General features: G+C 45.7%; 1 protein-coding gene across 4 annotated transcripts in view; it reads left to right on the forward strand.

Moving 5' to 3' along the window:
• Positions 1 to 18953, forward strand: part of P4HA1 (prolyl 4-hydroxylase subunit alpha 1) — a 74543-nt gene that overhangs the window by 25772 nt on the left and 29818 nt on the right. For all 4 annotated transcript variants that reach the window (XM_044296083.1, XM_044296080.1, XM_044296081.1 and 1 more), the window contains exons 2-6: positions 1032 to 1126; positions 1522 to 1618; positions 10044 to 10195; positions 10909 to 11046; positions 11533 to 11772. In XM_044296083.1, the coding sequence (XP_044152018.1) occupies positions 1048 to 1126; positions 1522 to 1618; positions 10044 to 10195; positions 10909 to 11046; positions 11533 to 11772 (706 nt within the window). In that variant the 5' untranslated portion in view covers positions 1032 to 1047. The remainder of the gene's footprint in view (positions 1 to 1031; positions 1127 to 1521; positions 1619 to 10043; positions 10196 to 10908; positions 11047 to 11532; positions 11773 to 18953) is intronic.

Raw genomic sequence — 18953 nt, forward strand, 5'->3', positions numbered from 1 at the left:
CAGTGCGCCACTTGAAAGCTATGTGGATCCTGGTGGCCATCAATATGTGTTGTGAAAGTTTAAACTTGGCAAATGTCAACCAATGTGGTTTATCGCCTAGTAGACACAAGGGTAGCGTCATAGGGGAAACTACATTGCAATACTGTAGATGGTAATGAAGTCGTTTGGACCCACAGCCGTCTCAGTCGGGCAAGTCCACCAAATGTGGTGCATAGTTCCCTCATCTTCGCAACCTCTAAAACAATTGAGGGAAACCTCCGGGTAGATACGATTTAAGGCTGGCAGGGACCATATAGGTTCTGTGAAGTATTTTAATTGAGGTTTCGGCTAGTGTGACCTGCCAGGATCCTTTTGTAAGAGTTTGAGATCTCTGGAACCATTTGGGGGATGAAGATTCTTGTTGCATGTCCTCTTCATTGTTTATCTCTGCACAGCTTGGTATCTAGGAGCATCCAGTGCTGGTATTGTGGGGACCCCAAAGTTTCTCCCCCACAACATGTCCTAGCTACAGGCTATCACTTTTTAGAAGATGGAAAAACACCTTCACTTCCTGATTGGTGAGGCCAGCTGTTTACACCCTAATGGATCCTTGATCCTCCTTAACAGATTATCTCTGCACAAGGGCCTTAAAGAAAAAAAATTGTGTTGGAGTGGAGTCACAATTTGTGTGCAATTCTCCCCTTGTGCACTTTACTACAGTAAAGCCCCATTCACTTGACTGGAGATATGTGGCAGTTCCCTGCTGACTGGAGAGTCACTGTGTGGGGATGATTTAATGAAGGGTCAATGAGGTTGGAACCAAACTCATCATAACCTCATGGCATATTTCCTTCATATTGCAGTGATTTCCCTCTTCAATGCAGTTTTACTTAGAGATCCGTATATACATTAGCATAACATATGCTTCTCTAGTAGTTACTAGAACCCAGAACCTTGAGCAACAAGGTGATGTCTTCATTGCTTCTTGCCGTATGGATGCATTGTAGACTTCTGTAGTGTCATTTATTGTAACATTACTCTTTTCTCGCCAGTTGTACAGTGAATACAATGAAGATACTCAAGGTTTTACCACTGTTGGTGCTGTTTTCTTCATGCCAAGCACGTACAGACTTCTTTACTTCCATTGGTAAGTGTATTTCTTTCCAAGTGCTTCATTATTTCTAGTGTTTTTTACTTTATGAAGAGGGAGCCCTCCAGAAATTGATTGGTATGAAATAGACCTTGAACATGGAGCTCTAGGGTATTATCCATTTCCAATAACACAATACAGCTTTGTGGAAAATAGAAAAACCTAAGAGTGCTAGACTTCTGGAATGTTACATGAATTAAGTCAAATTTTAATCCATTTGTTTCCCCCTATTTTTTTTTTCCACGTTTGTACTTTATTTTGTTGTAGTGCTTTTTATTCTAGAATTAAAAAAACGAACCTAAAACTAAACTTTATGAAAACTTTTTTCTTCTTGTGATATTGGTGCTGTATTTGTTTTTCTTTTATTTTCATGGTTTTAATTTGCGTTGCAGGTCACATGACAGACTTACTGTACACTGAAAAGGATCTGTTAACATCACTAAAAGATTACATAAAAGCTGAAGAGTTGAAGTTGGAACAGATTAAAAAGTGAGTGAATTCTAGTCTCTTACGTTATAAAGTCAGAAGGTATACTAGGGATTTGCTTATAGTGCAGATCTCCAATATTTTAGAATAAACTTACGAAAGTTGAACCTAAGTTCTGAATCTTATTCTTCACTTGACTGATCCCCCTAATCCTCTGATCTGCTAACCAAAGGCTTGGTAGCAACATGTGGGCTCTCTGCTTGTACCTCTTTCTGTTGGCGGCTACAGATACTATTGTGCACTGGTGATGGCATCGGGGAGGTCATAGCATTATTAGAACTTGGTGCCAGGGTCAAAAGCGTATCACTGTCAGATAACACTAGGGTAAGCGTCTTATCACTGTGCCATATGTTTAAGAGGATCCTTTACTTTCACTACTCGGTGTGGTTAGTGACTTAAAGTAGGTTGGGGAACCACTGCTATAAGGTTACTCTACTCAAAAGTGGTGCAACAGCCTGACACAATGATGAGATGGGGGTGGGTCTCAGAATACCTCTGTCCCCCCCCCCCCCCCCCCCCCTGTGGGCACAGTAGCAAAACTATTGTCGCAGATCACAGCTCTACCCTAATGTCTGAGAACTAACGTGACTGGAAGGACACTTTGATCTACTACCTTAAAGGCCATGTACACTGTCGGAGGCAATTATTGTTTGATTGCATTTTACTCATTTCTGGCAAAAAAAAAAATATTCAATAGACTTTGATTAAAAATATTGAGCCATTCTGTCACAAAGTCTTAAATGCTTTTCTAACTGTGTGACTAGTACTTTTACTTTCACTTCATCATCTAATAAGCCTCATCTCTAAACTACTGAGAAATCATAAACGCTTATTTAAGCCACATTCTTATCAGTAGTTATCAGGAGTGTTTATAAGGTCAGAGAGCAGAGATAAGGAGTCCGTCTGCTCCTCAGAAGACAGTAAAGACAGAAAATCCACAGGCTGCTTGTTGAGGCATGTCAACTATGTACAGGTAAAAGGATTCCATATTTTTAATGAAGGCCAATTGAAAAAAAGATTTTTAGATCAAAAGAAGTACAATGCAAAAATAATAATATTAAAAAATAACATTTAAAGCGGTTGTGCCAAGTTTTTAAGTAATCCCCTATCTCGTTTCCCCATTCTGATGAGTTGCAGGTTGTGCATGCGCCCTGATGCTCCATTCATTCTCTATAGAGCTGCCAGAGATAGCTGATCGCTGTACTCTGTCTGCCGCTCCCATAGAGAATAAATGGAAGGGCAGTGCGCATGAACAACCTGAATCAGAATCTCGTGATCAGTGGGGATTCCAGTGGATAACTTAAAAACTTGGCACAACCCATAAAACATATAATTTAGTTGATGTATCTACACCTACTGAAGGATTCATGGAATGGAGACATATACACTGCTGCAAAGGCTTTTTCATTTCTCATTGAAGCATTTTTGTTCTCCATCGGGGAAGTTTTTGCATCCTCTTACCTTGTTGAATATGTTACAAGATGTCCTAATAGCTCCTGAACAGACACTCCCTTTTTTTTTTTTTTAAACTCGTTTTATTGAGAATAACAAATGAAAATTGGTACAGTACATATTTGGCCATATCACATTACACATATACGTATACACATATTTGTCAGTGAGATCCTCCGATACACATTTGATGAGAACAAATCTCTAAATACAGTTCATGACAGCATCAGAAACAAGAGATATACAATAGCCATCCACCAAAAATGAGATCCAGTCTTTTCCCACCCCCGTTCCCTCACACACATAATGAAGAACTAAGGTGTATATTACAATGCATTTCACGCCGACAGCATATGGGAGGGCAATGCAGTAACCGGCGAAGAACACCAGGAGCCCCAAATCTTATCAAATTTCTGGGGGCATTTTCTATTACCATACATTATTTTCTCAAACGGCAATATCTGATTTACCAGTGCCTTCCATTGGCTTACGGTCGGCGGTCTGTCCGCCATCCAACGCAAAGCTATGGCCTTCCTGGCAAAGAACAGGGACTCCCGTAAGAAGATGCAGACATACAAGGGGTGTGCATCACCATCCACTACTCCCAAAAGACAGAGCTTGGGGCAGCATGGAATCACCTCTGCAACTAGTGTAGATATAATATCCACCACCTTCTTCCAGAATGCTTGTACGTAGCGACAGTCCCAGATAAGATGCCAAAAATCCGCATTAATTTGGGCGCATCTGTGGCATCTCGTGTGGTCTAGTCTACCCATCTTGTGTAACCTGGTAGGAGTCAAATAGCTCCTATGGAGAATGAACAATTGGATAAGTCTATTGTTGAGGGCAGGCGACACAGTAGATGGCGCACTCATGGCTACAGCCCATTCCTCATCAGTCATCTGCGTCACCCTCTCCTTCCACCTAGTCTCCGCCAGCAAGGGTTTGGATCTCACTTTAAGATCAAGGAGGTGTGTGTATAGGTTCGAGACCAACCCCCCAGGACCCTGTGTCTTGAAAATGCCTATTAGTGGGTATTTGGAAATGCTTCTTGTACTACCACGAAACTGGGCCTGAACAGCATGTCGTAACTGCAGAAACCTGTAGAAGTGAAGCCGCATAACTCCAAACTTCTCCTGTAGCTGAGAAAAGGAGTATAAAACACCCTTCTCATACAAATCCCTCAGCGTAAGTACACCATAGTTCCCCCAAATACTTCTCCCTCCACAGTGCTGTAGGTGTGGGAACATGGGGTTATTCCATAACACTATCTCGTCTGGAAGGTCTCGGTATTGCTGGAGCTTCGCAGCCCCCCAAACCTGGTGAGCTAACCTATGTATGGGCAACAGTCGACCCTCTATTACCTGTGGGTTCTCCAAGATCGGCCACAAGGTAGACAGACCCAAATGACACTTCAGGTAGTATTCAGAATTTGGCAAAGGAGTCTGCGAAACCCAAGTGGTCAAGAATCTAAGCTGTCCTGCCAAAAAATAAAGAAATCCGGCAGAGCCGCACCTCCTTGTTGCCACCCCCTCTGCAAGGTATCAAGGGCTAGCTTCCTTCTCTCCTTCCCCCAAACAAACTTCGTTATAACAGAATGTAACTTCATGAAGAAGCTCTTTGGAACTGGGGTGCAGGCATGTCCTAGGAGATATAACGCCTTGGGTAAGAGAATCATCTTGACAAGATTCACTCTGCCCATTATAGATAAAGGCAACATGCTCCAGGACCTGAATTTGTCTACAGCATAAGACTCAATAGGGACAATATTAAGTTGGTGTGACATCGCTGTTTCCCTGGTGATAATGACTCCCAGGTACTTAAAATGCTCCACCACCATAAGATTGTGATGTACAGGGGGCCAACCCGGGGACCATAAGGGCATTAGAGCCGATTTGGACCAATTAATGCGCAGGCCAGAAAAATCCCCAAATCTATTGATCAGGTCAATCGCCCGTGGCAAGGACACATCCACTGAATCCATAAACAGAATAAGATCATCCGCGTACAGCCCCAGTCTATCCTCCCTGCCTCCCATTGACACCCCTTTAAAAATGTTATCCTGACGTATTCTAATGGCCAAATGTTCGATAGCTACTGCAAAGAGCAACGGGGATAGGGGGCATCCCTGCCGGGTACCCCTGTGCAAAGGAAAAGTAGATGACAGGGAGCCATTGACCATAATGTTTGCAAGTAGGTCGGTGATATAGCACCCTCATCCATTTAACAAAGGTGGGTCCAAAGCCAAAACATTCCAGGGCATTCAATAGAAACTCCCACTCAATTGAATCGAATGCCTTGGCCGTGTCTAGAGAAGCCAAGGCCCACTGTCTGCCTTCCAGGCATCCCACCTGCGCCACCACCTGGGCACGTCTGATGTTGCTTGATGTAGAACGACCCGGTATAAATCCAGATTGATCCTCATGAACAATTGAGGCAATCACCTTGTTTAACCTATTTGCAAATATCTTAGTCAAAATTTTATAATCTAGATTCAGCAATGATATCGGGCGATAAGACCTGCACTCTAGGGGATTTTTATCTGGCTTTAGGAGGACCACAATAGAAGCGTCGTATAACGTGCTTGGTAATTGGCCCCTTCCCAGGGAAGCTACATACATCTTGCGCAATTGAGGCCCCCAGATGTCTTCATACTTGGCATATACCTCCAGGGGGATGCCGTCCGGGCCTGGTGACTTTCCCAAATTCAAGCCTTTAATTGCAGCAGAAACCTCCTCTAAAGTAATCTCTTCGTCAAGTAGCCCCCTATCCAAGGGGGATAATTGAGGATGAGTCACCTCGCCTAGGTATGATCGTATATCCGACAAAGTGTACTGGTATCTCGATTCATACAGATCGCTGTAAAATTCCCTGAATCTGGTTAATATACCCTCCGGATCCTCCGCCACATTCCCACCCTCAGTCTGAATGCGAATGATCGGAGGAGCCATAGTGTTACGTCTAACTACCTGTGCTAGGAGCTTCCCCGTCTTACTACCCTGCTCAAAGGCTTGTTGCTTAATAAAGAAAAGCCTGCGGTCACTCTTCTCTTGTAGATACATCATATACTTCCTACCTTTCTGCATCCAGTCCAGTCTATTCGCCTCAGAGGGATCAGATATGTATGCAGACTCAGCTTCCTTGCATAGCGCACCCAGCTCCTCCTCCTTAAGTCTCCCAGTCTTCTTGATATATGAAATGGATGACTTGATACACCCCCTCAAGAAGGCTTTCAGGGTATCCCATAATATAAGGGCATCGCTATCCCCCTCTGAGTTAAGATCCAAGAACACCCTCAACTGGTCAGGTATACGGTCATTTATGCCCATCAGGGACAACCAAAACGGGTGTATGCGAAGACTGTGGCGACGGGGCTCCCCAGCTGAAGAGGACAATGTCCCCACAATGGGCGCATGATCAGACGGTCCCTGAGGCACATATCTGACATCTGAAATAGCGAGGCAAGCTTGCGCATCACAGAGCATGTAATCTATGCGGGACAGCGCCCCCCTGGATGGCGTAAAACAGGAAAACTCTCTAGCAGACGGGTTCCTCTCCCTCCACACATCCAGCCACCCCAATTCTGATATGAAGCGTTTAAGTCTTGAGTCACCCACCCGTACCCCTTCTACATGAGGGCTATTCCGGAACCTATCTAGTGTCTCATCACCCACCAGGTTAAGATCCCCCATACATAGCACCCCGGCTGATGGGAATTGAGCTGCAAAACCCGCCGCAGCTTGCAGAACAGTGAGACCTGCGGGGGGAGGTATATAAACACCAAGCACGACATAGGGCACCCCGTTCAAATGCGCAAACACAAAAACATACCGGCCTTCAGGATCTATCACTTCCCTGTGTACCTCCCACCTAACCGACTGGTGGACCAGTAAGGACACCCCCCTGGAGTACGACGTGCCAAATGCGCTTCTAGCCCATTGCACCCATGGTTTCTTCAACCTACCCTCCGTTTCCGCTGTGACATGGGTCTCCTGGAAGCACAGTATATGCGGAGAAAATGTACGAACATGTGCAAATACCGCCATACGCTTTCTAGGGCCACCCAGACCACGCACATTCCAGGACATACATGTCACAGATGCCATTTGTTCTGAATAGAGATCAATAAGTAGAATGTACCAGGAATCCCATGATCATATGCAATAAACCCAGCATAGCAGTGTATATCGTAGTAATACATAGAGCACCAACTGACATAAAAACAGTTAAACCGTAACACAAACATCAAATCCCAGCGAACCGGGCAGTAAACAATTCTAAAGCATAGAACATTTGTGACCATGATAGTGGGGGACCCACACAGTGTAGAGATGGTATATACAAGTGCAGGTAAAACAGCAAGCTCCCAATATCAATTACAAGCATGGCAATACATTATCACAGTGCAGACTTAACCTAAGACCCATGTTAGACATACCCACGAGTCTCACACCCTCGTCGGCCGTCCTATATAATGCTTATGAGGTAGTCCAATGGAGTCCCCACCGCTCAAAGTGGGGGGAAAACGGATGGAGATCCAGTCCTAGACGGAATCGGATAAAACAAATACCACCGCTCCAAAGCAGCAACACCTTATCTTTGAGGCGCATTCCGGGGCCTCACTAGGAGCCAGTCCTCGGCCTCCCTAGGGTTATTAAAGAAATGAGATTTCCCGCCATCCAGGACCCTCAAACGGGCCGGGTAGGCCATGGAATATTGCAGATCCAGGTCCCTCAGACGTTTCTTTATCGAGGTAAATGTAGCCCTTTTCTTTTGTAGCTCTGCTGAGAAGTCTGGATACAAGGATATGTTGGCAGATCCAAAGGTGATGGTTTGTTTGATTCTCGCTTTGGAGAGGATGAGATCACGATCCCGCCAGTTAAGCATGCGGGCGAGGAGCGGTCTTGCAGGAGCCCCAGGTGGAGGCATCCGGGCAGGGACCCGGTGGGCTCTCTCCACCGCAAAAGCCGTCGAGAATGATGCGTCCGGGAACGTCGCCTTGATCCATCCTTCTATAAACGTGGCAGGGTCGGATCCCTCAGACCGCTCAGGCATACCCAGAATACGTATGTTATTTCTTCTGGAGCGGTTCTCCAGGTCAGTCGCATTTCTGACGCCACATTTCGACCGCTCCTTCCACAGCAGACATCCTAGCCGCCAAGGGTCTGGTAGTATCTTCCAGCTCAGACACCCGTTCCTCAGTGAGCCGAACCCGCTCTCTCAATTGCTGGACGTCATGGCGCAAGAGGCCCAGGTCCACTCTGACCTCCTCTATCTTGCCTGTAAGTGACGACTGACAGCCCATAATAGCCGCCATCAGCTGGCTGTGAGAGGATTGCAGGGTGATCTCAGGTTCTTCCTCTGACTCTGCCGCCGGGGCTTGTCCAGCTTGCCCCCTGGTTAGCGGTGCGCGAGGAGAGGAGGTGGCGGCGGCGCCATGTTGTGAATCTTGGCGGGCAAATTCTTTCAAGCGGTCCGCCGCTTGTTGTGCTTTGCTGGGACCCATGGCCAGGTTCTGCTGTCTCCGGGTACTCCACAGCTCAGGCTAAACTGAAAATCGCCGTATTGCCAGCTCAGGATGGTTCAGGATGGAGTTACGGAGCCGGAGCCGCTCTCAGACACGTCCGGCCATGTCGACAGTTGGCCACGCCCCCCCCCCCCGACACTCCCTTTTTAAACATGAGCTGACCTGGTGATCAGCTGAGATCATTGTGGAGACAACCATTATGAGAATGAATTGTGTTTATGAGCCTTTTAAAGGGCTTCTGTCACCCCACTAAACTTTTTTTTTTTGTTTACTTATAATCCCTACACTGCGATTTATGCCTACATAATCTAATTAATCATTTTGGTCCAGTAGATTTTGTTTAAAACGTGCTTTTAAAATATGCAAATTACCTTGCTACCAGCAAGTAGGGTGGCTACTTGCCGGTAGCAGCCGCATCCTCTAATCCTAAAGACGCCCCCTCCGCATGTTGATTGACAGGGCCAGGGAACGGAATCGTTCTCTGCTGGCCCTGCCTGTTTGCATTCAAAATCTGGCGCCTGCGCCGCACCTGTCTTCAATCGGCGCAGGCGCACTGAGAGGCGGCCGCTCCATCCTCAATGCGCCGATGACATCACATCTACACCCGGCGCAGGCGCATTGAGGATGGAGCGGCCGAGCGACCAGCCGCCTCTCAGTGCGCCTGCGCTGATTGAAGACGGGTACGGCCGCAGCGCAGGCGCCAGATTTTGAAGGCAAACAGGCAGGGCCAGCAGAGAACGATTCCGTTCCCTGGCCCTGTCAATCAACATGCGGAGGGGGCGTCTTTAGGATCGGAGGATGCGGCTGCTACCGGCAAGTAGCCGCCCTACTTGCTGGTAGCAAGGTAATTTGCATATTTAAAAAAAAAATCTACTGGACGAAAATGATTAATTAGATTTATGTAGGCATAAATCGCAGTGTAGGGATTATAGGTAAACAAAAAAAAAAACAAAAAAAAAAAAAAAACGGTTTAGTGGGGTGACAGAAGCCCTTTAAGGGTCTTTCTGGTGACTTTTACACTTTTGTGAGTTTCTTGGCAATCGTGTTTTATATTGTAATACAGTGCCATACATCTGGTTTGAGTTCCAAATGCCTGCCGGATGACTGTCATGATGAATCTATTGGATATCTTATTTGTAGCAGAAATGTTTAGTCTTCTAGCCTGCACCTTTGGGCTAGAATTCCATTTCTTCAACTGGCTTTTTTTTTATTTTTTTTATTTGCATAATCCATTGTTCAAAGAACTGACAAGTAATTGTACAGTTGTACTTTACACGTGCCTGGCAATGTGCAAAATCTCTCTGAAAACTGAGAGATCTATGAACTTTGTATCCCCATTTTGGCATTTACAGTAAATTGATGAAATGCCATTTATGGATAATAATGTGATGACTTGGCATTTTCTCAGCTTGTAAAAATCTATTTATTACATTTTTTTATTTTTGCCAGATGGGCAGAGAAACTTGATTCATTGTCAGAAACTGCTAGGATAGACCCAGAGGGATTCCTGGGTCACCCAGTCAACGCTTTCAAATTCATGAAGAGACTCAATACTGAGTGGCAAGACCTGGAGAATCTTGTGCTCAAGGATATGTCAGATGGTAAGGAGCAGATTGAGATGCAGTTAAGTGAAGATGGTAGAATATATCTAATATACATAGGAGCATGAATTTACTTTACTAGACGTAAGGTAGCCCTACATCTTCAGTAGTGGTTTGCTGCTTTGGCTGTCAGCGTTTCTTCCCAACTTTCCCAAAACCTACATGCTTGGTACAGCTCAATGTGTAGAGGGGATATACTGCTGCCAGACACCTGGCTTCAGCTTATGCCCCTTTAGAATAAAACTACTGGGAATGTTGAAATTCAACTTGCCAGGTAGTGCCCCATCATTTTTATTTTTATTTTTTTCTGACTTCTGCTGAACCTCTAAGGGTACATTCACATGTGTGGCATGCCTGATACGGCACAAATGTCCGCTGGACAAAAACTGTTGCATGAAATGTGTTTTGTCCAGCCACAACCTGGCTTTTATGCCAGAAAGCAGCTTTTATAGTTAATGGGGACTCTGTGGTGAACTGTAGAATCCGTCAGGCTGTTCTCTGCTGGATACGCTGCCACATGTGCTAACGTACCCTTATAGACATTAGATGGATGGCCGATCACCCCAAAATTAGCGGGTCTTGCCTATATTAGTCTTGTGTGGTCGATTTTTTATTTTATTTTTTATTTTGAATCCCTAAATATAGCCGTGACATCAGTACTTACTGAATATAATGAGATCTGTTCTCCTATTTCTAACTTATTTTCTTGCAAGGATTCATCTCCAATTTGACAATCCAGCGTCAGTACTTTCCCAATGATGAGGATCAGACTGGAGCAGCCAGGGCTTTGATTCGTCTACAGGACACATATAACCTGGACACAGAAACCATTTCCAGAGGAAACTTACCAGGTAATGTAGTATTTATATTAAATGACTTTTTTAAAGGGTTTTTCCCAGACTTAATTACTGATGACCTATCCTCTGTATCTGATCGGTGGACGTCTGACACCCTGGATCCCGTCGATCAGCTGTTCGAGAAGGCAGCGCTGCTCGCATTGTTCATGGGGCCAGGCGCAGCTCAGCCCCATTGAAGTGAATGGGAATGAGCGCGATACCAAGCACAGCCGCTATACAATGTACAAGCCTCAAGAAGGCTGCAGCTCTCACAGGAGCGCCAGTGCCTTCTCAAACAGCTGATCAGCGGGGGTCCGGGGTGTTAAACCCCACAATCAGATACTAATGACCTATCCAGAGGATGGCTCATTAGTACTAAAATCTCGGAAAACCCTTTTAAGTAATGAAGAAGAATTCTACAAGACTATCATGTTATGTATGTTAAACCCCCAAGTCGACCTTGTTTTCTAAGAATCACTAATCAAGACTTGTTGGTCATAGGGGTCCACAACAAGGCCACTCTGACCGCTGAAGACTGCTTTGAATTGGGAAAAATTGCATATACAGAAGCTGACTATTACCACACAGAGCTATGGATGGAGCAAGCTCTCCGTCAATTGGATACGGGGGAGGTATCCTCTCTTGATAAGGCTTTGGTTCTGGATTACCTCAGCTATGCCGTATACCAACAAGGAGACTTAGAAAAGGCCTTGATGTTAACCAAAAGGTTGCTGGAGCTAGGTAAGTCACAGTAATAATTGATGTCCAGTACAGGGGTCAGCCTTTCGGAATTTCTTTTGGGGTTGGGTATTGCTGTAGGAAAGCCATTCGTTATTTACAGTGTCCTCTGTACAGTAGCCTACGATGCATATAGTCGTGAGCACAGAGGGTAAACATATCACTAATACATTATATTTAACTGGTGCCATATTCAAATAAGCTGTTTCTTTTAATACTTTTAATAACTCATCTTGACTTTGGGGAAACACAGCTCCTGTGTGGGAATATGAGCTGTCACCTTTAATTACATATCTGCCATGGTGAGATTATTATACTGTTTATACATGCAAATTGCTGAAAAATGAGTGTGGATCTGATTGTTTCATTTTTTTTAGTTTCAATAGTTTTTTATTTTATCAATAAAACAAAGAAGTATTCGGACATAGACACCATCACAGTAGTCAGATGAGAAGGTGCGTTATGACAATACATCAGTGGGCGCAGCCACTGCCACACAATAATGCACAATACACCATAACCGTACATATCAGCAGTAACCCAGGTGTAACGCCAAAACACCTACAGGTGTTATCCACATTCCGCAGCATAGGCCATGCCGCCGTATACACCAACAGTATAAACAGATCAAACCAAGAGCTGTGGATTACCACAGAGCAACCTAGGGTAAGGCCTCCTCTAGGGAAGAGGAAATAACGGAGGGATGGGGGAGGAACACACATAAGGAAGGGTTAAGAAATACCCGTATCGTATTTCAGCTGTATCTCCGCTGCTTCCGCCTGTATCCCGGACTCCCTCCTCAAGGGGAGTAGAAGGGACTACTGATCCACTCACTCCAAGTCGCCTGTCTCAATTTAATGGGTATGGTTGATGGGGGTAATGAATGTTCATACCTGCAAGTCTGATTAATCTCTTGTATAACTTCGAAAATCGAAGGAGGGATCTGACTTTTCCAGTGCCGGGTAACTACCAATTTGGCGCTGAGCAAAACATGGCCTACAATGTGTCTATTCGGGAGCGGTATTTCCTTAATCCCAATGAACAACAAGGCCAACTCAGGGGATGGGTCTATTTTCCGCCTCGCTAAATTTGAAACCAAACGGAAGACTGACTTCCAATAGTCGTTTAGGATGGGACATGACCATAGGACATGGAGTAAGGATCCGCCTCCTCCACAGTTTCTCCAACAGTATGGCGATGTAGAAGGATAAATTATATGAAGTCTCTGGGGGGTAAAGTACCAATGTAGGATGGTTTTTAGACCTGCCTCATAGTGAGTGACACACTTGAAATTTGAAGCTACAAATCCAATAGCATCAGTCCATGAGTCCTCTGAAAAGGTCCTATTTAGATCCCTATCCCATCTGAGGACAGGAGGGGATTTAACAAAAGAAGCTTTATCCCCCAGTATGTCATAAAGTGATCTTGTGGAGTGCTTTCTGAACAAGGAGGGAAACTGGAATAATTGCATCACGGATGAGTTGATCTGTGGAGGGGATTGAAGGGTCTTTGAAAGGAAGTGACGTATTCTTAAATATGTGAAAATTTCAGAGTGAGGTAATGCAAAAGCACTTTGAATGGTAGGAAACGGGAGAATTGAGTGGTCAGCTATCAGTTGGGAAATAGTGATGACCCCTTTATCTCGCCAAGGCGCTAAGTTAATGTCTGGTATGGACAACTCAATAGCCCGTGTGGAGGCTATTTTGAAGAGCTGGGATGAATCATCTTTCGATGCCTTATGTATGGTGGTCCACAGGGCTCCCACATGCGATATTGTGAGCAGAGTGGGTGCGAGGGAAGCAGGACCCCACAACAGGTGGATTAAGTAATCCCTAACCGGAATGTGTTTCAACGCATGGCTCTCAATCTGTTGCCACGCTTTTTCATTACTCGACGCCCACCATTCCCTAGCAAAGGAAATGCCGATTGCTATAAAATAATCTCTAATGTTTGGGAGACCCGCTCCACCAGCGCGTCTCCTTCTGGTCAAGAGTTCGCGAGCTATCCTAGGCTTAGAACCTCCCCATATGTACTTGCCCAATAATGCCTGGGCTTTCTGAAAAAATGCAGCTGGGATCGGGATTGGAAGGGCCCGAAAGATATAAATCAGCTTAGGCAAGGTCATCATCTGGAACGATGCAATCCTACCCACCCAAGAGATTGTCTGCATAGAGAAGCTCGCGAAGTCCGTAGACAAGGTATTGAGAAGGGGGACATAGTTCTGTGTGTATAATAAAGAACAGGGCGAGGTGACCTTGATCCCTAAATAGAGAATCTCTGAACACTGCCAGTCCAGGTCGTGGGAAGCTTTCAGAGTGGCTAAATCTGCAGGTGAAATGTTGATAGGAAGGGCCTGAGATTTCGAGCTATTAATCTTGTAATACGAGAGGGAGCTATAGTGAGAGATCACATCGAATGTGGCCGAGAGGGATTGTGAGGGGTTTGTCAACGTGAGAATGATGTCATCAGCGTATAGGGTAATTGTGTGGGCTCTATTGCCAACTACAATCCCAGAGATAGTGGGCAGGTTTCTGATGTGTTGTGCCAGTGGCTCCAATGCCAAAATAAATAGGAGCGGCGACAACGGACAGCCCTGTCTCGACCCGTTAGTGATTATGAACGGATCTGACAGGATTCCATTAACCCACACTCTCGCCGAGGGGTGCGAGTACAGACTGGAGATGGCATGAATAATCGGACCTGAGAACCCCATCCCTCGGAGAGTGGAAAAAGCGTAATCCCAATGTAAGCGATCAAACGCTTTTTCGGCGTCCAAGGTCACTGCAAGCATTGGAAGAGAATGCACCTCCGCAAAGTTAACCAAATCTACAATGCGTCTGGTATTGTCGGAAGCCTGTCTTCCCGCCACGAAGCCGGCCTGGTCCGGATGGATCAAGGAAGGGATCAGGGGAGAGAGCCTGCTTGCAATGAGCTTGGCAAAAAGTTTTATATCAGAATTTAACAGGGAGATCGGTCTGAAATTCTGGGGCACATCAGGGGATTTGCCTGGTTTAGGAATTGTGACCACTAAAGCTTCCAACATGTCCGCCGGGAATGGGTCACCCGCCATTACCCTATTAAACAGACTTAGTAGGTGAGGGAGAAGGGCGGGTAAAAAATGACGATAATATTCGTTCGACAACCCGTCGGGGCCCGGGGATTTACCCTGGGGTAATGACATGACTATTTTGGTCAATTCTTGGGAGGAAACAGGGGAGTTGAGAGATAGAAGTTGCGCTTCGTTTAGAGTGGGCAAGGACGCTTTGGAAAGGAAGTCCGCCACCAGTGTCGGGTAATCTTGCGGCAGAGGGGTATGGTCTTTTAAATTGTACAGGGTTTGATAGTATTGTTTGAATTGATCGGCTATGTCTCTTGGGTCCATCAATTTCGCCTTTGTAACCGGGTGAAGTAAGTATGGGATTTTGGATTTGGCTTGTTGCTTTTTAAGCTGCTGGGCCAAGAGACGGCCGGCCTTATTTCCCTGAGCGTAGAACTTTGCTTTCAGTCTAAGAAGAGATTTATGATAGTTTTGCATCAATAGAGCACTCAATTTATTCCGCGCTACTCGGAGGGAATTAGAGCCGTGTAGAGTGGGGGATAACTTGTTGGTAGTTTCCAGATCCTCTATTTCTTTCAAGATCAACGCTATCTCCCTCTCCCTGTGTTTCTTTAAGTTAATATTCAATTTAATTAGGGAGCCTCTCATGAAGGCTTTATGGGCCTGCCATAAAACAAAGTCACTCGAGACAGAGCCAACATTGAACTGAAAGAACTCTGAGAGATGGGCAGACAATTCCTCAATGTATTTAGGGTTATTAAAAAGAAAAGTGTTGTTTCTCCACACTGGGGCCCTGTGGGATTGGTACTGTTCTTCAAGAGTGATAGTGATGGGGGCATGGTCAGACCACTTTATCAAGCATATCTCTGAGGAAGTAGTATGAAGTAGGGAGGTATGGTCTACCATAAAAAGGTCTATCCTGGAATAGGAGAGATGCGGGACCGAGAAAAAGGTATAGTCTCTCTCCAGGCTATGTTGGGCCCTCCACACATCATACAATCCCTCTGACTGCAAAAAGGGGGCTATACCCACATCTGTTCTACGGGAGGGGGAGGAAGAATCCACGGTAGGTTGCAGGACCGAATTAAAGTCTCCACAGATAATCAGTTTATCTTGCTTAAGTGAGTGAACTTGGCGCAAGACTTTATGTAGGAACGCCAACTGATGTGAATTAGGGGCATATATATTGACTAGAGTGTACACTATATTATTGATGGAGCACACTAAGATCACATATCGGCCAGAAGGGGCTGTCTTGGAGGCAATTAGGGTGAAAGCTACTGTGTTTTTAACTGCAATAAAAGTACCTCGTTTTTTCCTGGAGAAGTGTGAGTGAAAGACGTTTGAAAAGAGGCGATGATGTATTCGAAAGGCGTCTGCTTGGAGTAGGTGGGATTCCTGAATGCACAGCACATCGGCATGAGAAGCCAATGCTTCAGACCAGAGATAGGTACGCTTTTGAGGACAGTTGAGGCCTTTGACATTGAAGCTCATAATCTTGAGACCCATCTCTACCCAGTGCAGGACACCTATATATTAGGAAAGCAACGGAGATACAACTTCAGCTCAGTGCAATACAAAATGGAACTATAAAATCAGACAAATATTCCTTAAAATGACAGATGTAAAAACAACTTTCCTAGACAGAGAAGGAAGGGTTAGACGACAAAGGGAGGAAGGAAAGAGGGTTAGGACGGGATAGGATGGGAGGCGACTAACCAGTCACCTAGACAAACTAGGGGCGAAAGTCCACTGCCAGGGCTGGCGAGGTAGAGAACAAGTAGAAGGAGGTAGGAGATCGCACCGGTTCTGTGTGAGCAATAGAAAATAGCCCTTTATTAGAGTCCAAATGCCGTGTTGGTTCCGTCATCCGGTGGGTTCCATACATTCAAAGTGTCCATTCCTGTCAGGAGTGCTATATATCAAATGGAGGGGCCGTCACAGTTCCTATGAAGAATGAATAAGGTTATAATGAGACAGGGGGATTATCTCCAGTGGACTTAGCAGATAAAGGGATACCCCAGAGCTGGAGGAGATGTTTCCCCTCATCCAGATTTTTGATCGCATGGACTTGCCCGTTCCTGCAAATAAGAATTTTCAGGGGGTATCCCCACTTGTAGGGGACATCACTGTCCTGAAGAGCCATAGTTATAGGTATTAATTCTCTGCGACGGCGGAGCGTAAATCGGGACAAGTCCGTAAAAAGCTTCACCGTTTCATACGGCGCTGGGAGTGGATGCTTTCTTCGCGCCACTGACATCATGGCTTCCTTGGTATGAAAAAAGTGGATGCGAGCCAGGGTGTCACGCGGGATATGGGACCCTAGATGAGAGGGCTTTGGAATCATGTGAGCTCGATCTATAATCATGTCTGGACCCGGAATCTGAGGCAGGAGCAATTTCATGAGGCCTTTCAAGTATGGTTGCAAGTCCTCTGGGGTCACCTCTTCAGGGATGCCTCTAAATTTAATGTTATTGCGCCTGGAGCGATCTTCCATGTCAGCAATCTTTAAATTAATGGCTTCAATCTGATCCGCCATTTCATTATGAGCGTCAATAAGCTCGTTTTGGGACGCTGCAAACTCGCCCATTTTTGTTTCAATATGGGTAATTTTTCTTTCAGCTGTCTGTACTCTGGCGAGCACGGGGTTAATGAGCTTCCCCATATCAGTGCTAAGAGAGGATTTTAAGGCCAGCAGCATATTCTTTAGAGAATCCTCAGTGACTAAATTATTAGAAGCAGGGAAACTCTGGAACGGGTCTTCTGGCTGCTCAGCAACAGGAGACTTGCTAACAAAGTCACTGACCTGCCCAGCATGTGGTTCGGCGAGGTCCAGGGTCAGCTGCTGGGAACCTCTAAGTTGTGGCCACTCGCAGAGGCCCGCGCTGACTGAGGGGGATCGGGCGCCATCTTGTCCAACATGTGCCGGATCTGCGACGTCTGCAGGAGTCGGAGGGAGCGATGGCTGGGGGCCATGAAGGAGGTGAGTCAGCTCCAGATGGTCCGGTGGAGACGGGGAGCGGACTGCAGGTGAGGGCGACGGAGCGCTGAGTGGGGATGCCGGCGGGGATTCCGTCATGCGGTCGGCGCCATCTTTCCCTCTCCCCCTTGTGAAGAAAGAGTCCACTGACCCGTACTGTAGCTTCGGGAGGGACTTCTTCGGTTTTCCCATGGCTGTAGGGGACGGCAGTGATGGCGGTGGGAGGAAGAACGGCCACACAGAAGCTGATGGTTATGGGCTGGCTGCGGAATAGTCGCTGCGGTGCAGGAGCTCCTCTAACATGCGGCCATCTCGCTCAGCAGCCAGGCCACGCCCCAGATTGTTTCATTTTTAGGGCAGCTTTTTGCTTGTTTTACTTTCACCTTCAATGCACTTTAGAATATGTATGTTAGGTGTTCAGATCCAATTTTTTAGGCATTCAAATTTTCAGCATGAAACTTGCAGTTACTGTTGCCAGAGCCATTTAAGTGCTGAAAATTACTTGGATGTTTCCTGCTGCATTATATGTGCAAGTAAAACCAGTGCTTTCAGTTACCTCTGTTGCTTACCATTCCATTAAGCTTTTTTTTTTTTTTAAGTTCAACCCCACAAAATTATAACCCCCATTATGTTTTGCAAGACCATGCATCTTTTTTTCTTCTATTGACTTAGATGGGGTTGTGCAACCTGTATATATTCACCTATCCTCAGGCTATCAATAACTGATTGGTGAAGGTCCAACTCCCAGCATCTGACGATCAGCTGCTTGAAGAGGAGGCGGCACTCGTACGAGCACTGCTTCCTCATCAAGATAACACTGCGTGTCGTCTCACTTGCGGCGGCACAGTGTAAGCACAAGTGGTCTTCCCATTCAAGTGAATGCAAAAAAGCGCTTGTAATTACACTGCACCACGGAGAGTTCGGTAACAATGCCAAGTGTAATCTTGAAAAGGAAGCAGGGTTTGTAGGAGTGCCAACTCATCTTTAAACAGTTGATTGTCAGGGGTGCAAGAGGTCAGACCCCTGCTGATCAGATATTGCTAACCTATCCTGAGGATAGGTCATCAATATGTACTGGCTGCACAACCCCTTTAATATGTCCACTAATGCAGTTTTCTGTATGGGTTGTTGGCCAACATACATCTG

Source organism: Bufo gargarizans, chromosome 6 (assembly GCF_014858855.1).
Source record: "Bufo gargarizans isolate SCDJY-AF-19 chromosome 6, ASM1485885v1, whole genome shotgun sequence".
NCBI lineage: Eukaryota > Metazoa > Chordata > Amphibia > Anura > Bufonidae > Bufo > Bufo gargarizans.